Source organism: Nicotiana tabacum, chromosome 17 (genome assembly GCF_000715075.1).
Source record: "Nicotiana tabacum cultivar K326 chromosome 17, ASM71507v2, whole genome shotgun sequence".
Lineage (NCBI taxonomy): Eukaryota > Viridiplantae > Streptophyta > Magnoliopsida > Solanales > Solanaceae > Nicotiana > Nicotiana tabacum.
Genome location: NC_134096.1, coordinates 83,654,976 through 83,661,202, shown reverse-complemented (window position 1 = coordinate 83,661,202; position 6,227 = coordinate 83,654,976). Strand labels below are relative to the sequence as shown.

Sequence of the window (6,227 nt, the reverse complement as noted above, 5' to 3'; positions counted from 1 at the left end):
ATTACAAATTAAAAGAAAACAAGCACAAGATAATTTTAAATAATAAATAAATTATGCGCCGGTATATTTATTAGTGCTAGTTACTAATGAGCCTCAAGCAACTATGGATGAATAATTACACTAGGGGCGTATGATATTTCATTAATTCATCTTTACTCAAGTACGGTAAATTATTATTGCCCATTATGGCAATTACTCCGTTTACCTCTAAAGTAGACTATTAATTTACATGGTCTAATGATAATAATTAAGGATGGTCGTGGTTCAATGTGCATCAGTTGCTTTCTGTCTGAATTATATATATACTAGTAATTAAATAGCTGAAAACTTATTAAATATATTTATTAATATTAAGTACATACATATTTTCTAGAAATAGTAGGGAATGAACTGATACTTCGTATTCATAGTAAATTTTATGGGTGGTCATTCAACTTTGTATTCATTACCCAAAAGTTATTTTTCTTTCTTTTGTTACGTAAAAGTCATTCAATTTTGTGTTCATTATCCAAAAGTCATTTTTCTTTCTTTTGCTAAACAAAAATAATTTTACTATGCTCTAGTTATCACAATAATTATTTTGACCAGATTTTACAAATCTTTCACCTGAAAAGTCTATTATGTACTTGACATAACTATAAATCCTCTCATTTATACAACACCATCTATATTATAATATACTTTTACCCAAGTATTTTACTTATGATTAAAATGACTTTATATTATTTTATTTATTATTTTAATAATATATTATACATTAAATTTTTTTTTAAAATTACTTTTCAAGATATATAAGTAGCATTATTAAATTTATCGGTAACATAATTGTGAACAAATTTCAAGTCCATGTTCTTAACCATGCTTAACGAAATATTTTTAATGAAAATTATAAAATCAAAGCTCATTCATTTATCAACCAAGTCATACCCATTAATCCAATAAATAAAATACTTACATTTAGCCAATGATACATCGGATTAATACTTTAAATAAATAATATTAACAAATAAAGTTTTAAAAAATTTAATATTAAACACGAAATATCTTTGAAACTTTTTCCAAAATTCTTATTAACTATAAGAAAAAACTATCATTTGTTAAACAAATCTATTTTTATAATTTCAAATAAATATCAAAATATAATTATTTTTATTGTTTTTATATTTAAAATATGTTCATGTTTGAGTATGATTAAATAAAAAATTGAGTGCCATGAAAAAAATTAAATGTATGGATATATTATAAGAATAATAAATAAAATAATATAAAGTATTTTAATTATAAATAAAATACTTAGGTAAAATTATATAATATAGTATATAATATAGAAGGTGTTACATAAATGAGAGGATTTATAATATTAAGGGCATAATAGACTTTTCAAGTAAAAGTATTATAAAATTTGGTCAATGTCACTTTCGTGATAAATAGAGCAAAGTAAAATAATTTTTGTGTAAGAAAAGAAAGAAAAATAATTTTTAAGTAATGAACAAAAAGCTGAATAAATTTTACGTAACAAAAAGAAGAAAAATGACTTTTGCCTAATGAACACAAAATTGAATGACGACCCATAAAAATTACTGTCGTATTCATTGAGTTAAAATAACAGATCGATCTCTAACAAGGCACTACACAAGTAGTACTCTAGATAAAAAAGATTACCAGTATAAACATTTCCATCCAGGCCAGCGCGAACATAAAAAAGTAGGAGATATTTGTTTAATGCAATCGAAATGGAGATGTTGTTTCGTTTAAAAGCTAATACAAATAGTAGAGAAAATGAGTTTTTAAAGATGAGATGAAAAATAATTTTTAAAAATAAAGAATTTGATGTTTTGTGAGTAGAAAATTTTAAAAATTTCAAAAACTATTTTAGAGTTATTTTTGGAATTTGAACATTTTATTGTTAAAATTTGTGAAAAATGGTTCAAATTTATAAACAAACAGATATTTTAAAATAAAGTTAGAAAAAAAATTCCTAAATTTTATAACCAAACGGGAACTAAATCAATTCCTCTGCACAAATTTGATAAAAGAGAGTATATATAATCACTCCATCCAAGTTGTTATTTCTTTCAACTCGACAAGAATATCATTACTCCTATTAAAAGAAGTCACTTATTTTATTATTTGATTATGATTTGAAATGTTTTTTCTTTGGAATGAATAAAAAGTAATATATATATATATATATATATATATATATATATATATATATATATATTACTTTTTATGATTTAAAATACAAATATTTTGACCACCACATCCAATTGTCACTCTTTGAGACGAATGGAGTATTTAATATTCAATAGCTTACTAATCTAAGAATTGTACTAATCTTTGAGACTATGCTAGTTTTACTAAGAATTGTACAAGAAAAGATAGGGGGCCGAGCCCGCTAATTACCATCAAAGATTAAGAAGGAGGTTGTAAGTGTACTCAAGGGAGTCACGTGGGTAAGAGTAAAAAAAGATGTAAAGGTGAAAAGTTGGTAGGGAAAAAGGTAGAAAAAAGAAAGCTAACAATGGTATGAAATTAAAAAGAGGTAAGTTTAGTAACAATAGAGGAGAGAGATTTCATGGCAGAGATGGTTCCTATTTAATCGTGAAAATAGAAATAGACTGCAGATAAGTGTAAAAGCCATTCCGTTGACCTTCCAAAATCAGATTTAGGCAAAACCTCCATTTGCCGGTAATCCCCTTATCCCACTCGGTTAAAAAGTTGAAAACATGGTCCCCTCAATATTTTAAGATTTTGCCACCTTGGAAAAAGCCACTGCAATCCAATAAAAGAGACTCACTGGGATTTCTGTTTTCACATTAAAGTATTTTTTGGAGTATTTGCAGTTTGCAGTGATCTTTTTGTGCCTGCTGATTGAGAAAAAGAGAGAAAAGGAAAGAGAAAGCAACATCGCCAGCAGAGGAAAAAGAGGATTTATATTGATATTGAAAGAAAGAAAGAAAGAGAGGAAACATAAGTTTGTTTGTTTTTGTCTTGTTCTTTATCTTCTTCCTTTACTATGTTTTTTCCTCCGTTTGATTTGTCCATACCAAATCACATTCTATAGAATCCTCTTTTTTCTCCCTTACCTATCATCATCACAACAACAAAAAGCAGCAAAAAGAAAAAGAAGACAAGAATCAGAGGACTCACAATGGTTTTGGGATGGCGAAGAGCTTTTTGTACATCGATCCCCAGAGATCGAGATAGTACTTCGTTCAAAGAGAAGCAAGACAACACAAACCCAACTCCTAGTCCCAGGCTCAGTTCCAAATTTGGGTTTTTCTCAAACCCTTCAACGCCGCGCTTTCAGTCTCCGCCAGTTTCCAGTTCATTACTCCGTTGCCGGACAACCACTACTACTCCGCCACCTACTGCAACTGTTCCGGCGGCGACGGCGTCAGTGCCAGGAAGTCCAAAACTTCAATGCAAAACCAAAAACAGCCCCCGGTTTTTCAGTCGTTCTACACCATCTTCCCCTCGTTCACCTTCCACCTTTTCTTTTATCAAGTCCAGCTTACGCTTTCCTAAGGTATCAATAACTGTTTAATACTGTTCACTGTTCTGTTCATTAATGTTCTGCCATCTCATACACATTTCTCTACAGTAGAATCCAATTATGTGCACAAAAAGTTTGTTTTTCTAACTTGCTCTTTTTCCTGTATAGCAGACAAAGTGCGGTGTATGTATACAGACGGTGAAGACTGGGCAAGGCACTGCCATTTTCACGGCTGAGTGCTCTCACAGTTTTCACTTCCCATGTATTGCAGCTCTGTTGAGGAAACAAACTGCCCTTGTGTGTCCTGTTTGTAGCGCTGAATGGAAGGAGCTGCCTCTATTATCAATACACGATACTCAAAAACCAGTCAAAGTTGAAGAGAAGACCATTAGAGAAGTATCTCCATCTCCTAAAGCAGCAAAAAGAGATGTCAAATTTACAAACGTCGACCACTTTCAGCTGGGAAGGCCTATTCTGAAGGTGTACAATGATGATGAGCCACTGATGTCTCCTACTTCTGGTGCTCGGTTCAATCCCATACCGGAATCGGATGAAGAGAATGATAATGTAGTGGAAGAATTTCAAGGATTTTTCGTGGATGCAAATGTGAAGCCGGTGAAGGAGAGGACGTCAGTAAATTTTACCAACTTCGAGGCCAGGTTATTGCCTGAAGCTGCTGTTGTGTCAGTTGGCCGGAGTTATGAGACGTATGTGATAATATTTAAACTTAAAGCACCACCGGTGTTGGCAAGGACAGCTCGAAGAGCACCGATTGATCTTGTTATGGTGCTTGATGTTAGCGGAAAAATGAAACCTCAGAATATCCAAATGATGAAACGTGCTATGAGGTTAGTAGTATCATCACTATCCTCTTCCGATCGGCTTTCCATTGTGGCCTTCTCCACAACTTCCAAACGGCTGTTACCGTTGCGGAGAATGACAGCTAACGGCAAACGATCGGCGCGTCGTATAGTGGACGCCATTGTTTCTCTAGATGGAACAGGAACCACTGCAAGCGACGCGCTCAAAAAGGCTGCGAAGGTTCTAGAAGATCGCAGAGAGCGAAACGCCGTTGCAAGCATCATGCTCTTATCAGACACTCCAAATGAACGCTCCACCACCACCACCATCTCCACCAATCAACGGTGTCAATCTTCCGTCGTATCCACCTGCACGCGCTTCAACACTTTGGAGATTCCGGTACATTCCATCGGACTGAACCAATCCAACGACGACGTTTTCACGAAATTCATTGGAGGCTTATTAAACGTTGTCGTGCAGGATCTCCGAGTTCAGCTAGGGTTCGTGTCCGGTTCAGCGCCGGCTGAAGTAGCGGCGGTTTACTCTTACATAAACCGGCCCGCTGCTCTCGGTTCTGGTTCACTTCGACTAGGCGATTTCTACGCAGAGGAAGAGAGAGAATTGTTGGTGGAACTAAAAGTTCCCACGTCAGCAATTGGGACCCACCATGTATTGTCCGTTCGATGCTCTTACAAAGACCCGTCAACAAAAGAGCTCATTTATTGCAAAGAGCAAGCTCTTTTGGTCCCACGTCCACACGCCGTTCGATCATCAACACCTAATATCCAACGGCTGAGAGATCTTTTCGTTTGTACTCGAGCCATGGCTGAGTCAAGGCGAATGATTGAGCGAAATGACTTGACCGGGGCGCACCACATGTTGTCCTCAGCTCGAGCTTTGTTGGTTCAGTCGAATTCTAGCTCAGCTAGTGAGTTTGTACGTGGCTTAGAAGCCGAGCTTTCTGAGCTTCATTACAAAAGGCAAAATCAGTCTCAAATTCAGAGTCAATCTCAGTATGGGCGAAGAATAAACGTACAACAAAGGGATGACGACAAAGCCGAGCCGCTTACACCAACATCGGCTTGGAGAGCAGCTGAAAGGCTAGCTAAAGTGGCTATAATGAGAAAATCGTTGAATAGAGTCAGTGATTTACACGGCTTCGAAGATGCAAGATTTTAATTTTTTATTTTCTTTTTAATTATAGAAATAGGTTAAAAGTATAGGACCTATCCATATGAAGAAAAAACAAATAAAACTAAAAAAAACGACAAAGGGTACCCGACGGCTCGGCGCTTTCTGCAGAGGAAAACAACAGATAGTGAAAGAGTAAGTGGGTACCCCACATTGGGTGATTGATTGATTAAGGCAGTGTAAAGAGGGGGTGGGGGTTAGAGGAGCTATGTGCTTTTGTCTTTTATTATCTCCCAAATATTTTATAATCCTTTCTTTTAACTTTTCTTATTGTGTAGAGATTTTAATGATGTTTAAATGGAGATGAACAGAATAATCTTTCTTCAATTTGGTGTCAGTCATTGTCCCTTTATATTTTATTTTGTTCTCTTAAAGTTTATTGGTTTTGGAAATGCAAAGGAATAGCAATTGCAGAATAGCGGGATATGTTTGTTTATTGTTTATGACATTAAGTGGGCGTTTGGACACAAGAATTTTAAAATACGGTGAAAATATTTTTCAATTCAAAATGGTATTTGAAATTTAGAGTTGTGTTTGGACATGAATATAATTTTAGGTTGTTTTTAAGTTTTGTAAGTGATTTGAATGAAAATTTTGAAAAATAGCTTTTTGGAGTTTTTAAAATTTTTAAAAATTTTTAAAATGCATGTTTGAGTGAAAATTAAAATTTTTTTGAGCATTTTGAAAAAAGAAAAAAAATGAGAAAAAGGAAAATTTTGTTATGTACAAACGCTAA

At 33.9% G+C, this 6,227-nt stretch overlaps 1 protein-coding gene across 2 annotated transcripts; it reads left to right on the top strand.

Annotated features, from left to right (window-relative positions):
* Positions 1 to 2,774: 2,774 nt before the first annotated feature.
* Positions 2,775 to 5,818, top strand: LOC107829981 (E3 ubiquitin-protein ligase WAV3-like). 2 transcript variants are annotated; one of them, XM_016657453.2, is made up of 2 exons: positions 2,775 to 3,532; positions 3,671 to 5,818. In XM_016657453.2, exons 1-2 carry the CDS (start codon positions 3,155 to 3,157, stop codon positions 5,477 to 5,479), a joined length of 2,187 nt encoding a protein of 728 aa, XP_016512939.1. In that variant the 5' UTR covers positions 2,775 to 3,154; the 3' UTR covers positions 5,480 to 5,818. The 2 variants fall into 2 exon arrangements, with proteins under 2 accessions (XP_016512939.1, XP_016512938.1); XM_016657452.2 differs by having other exon boundaries at positions 3,668 to 5,818.
* The last annotated feature ends 409 nt before the right edge of the window (positions 5,819 to 6,227 follow it).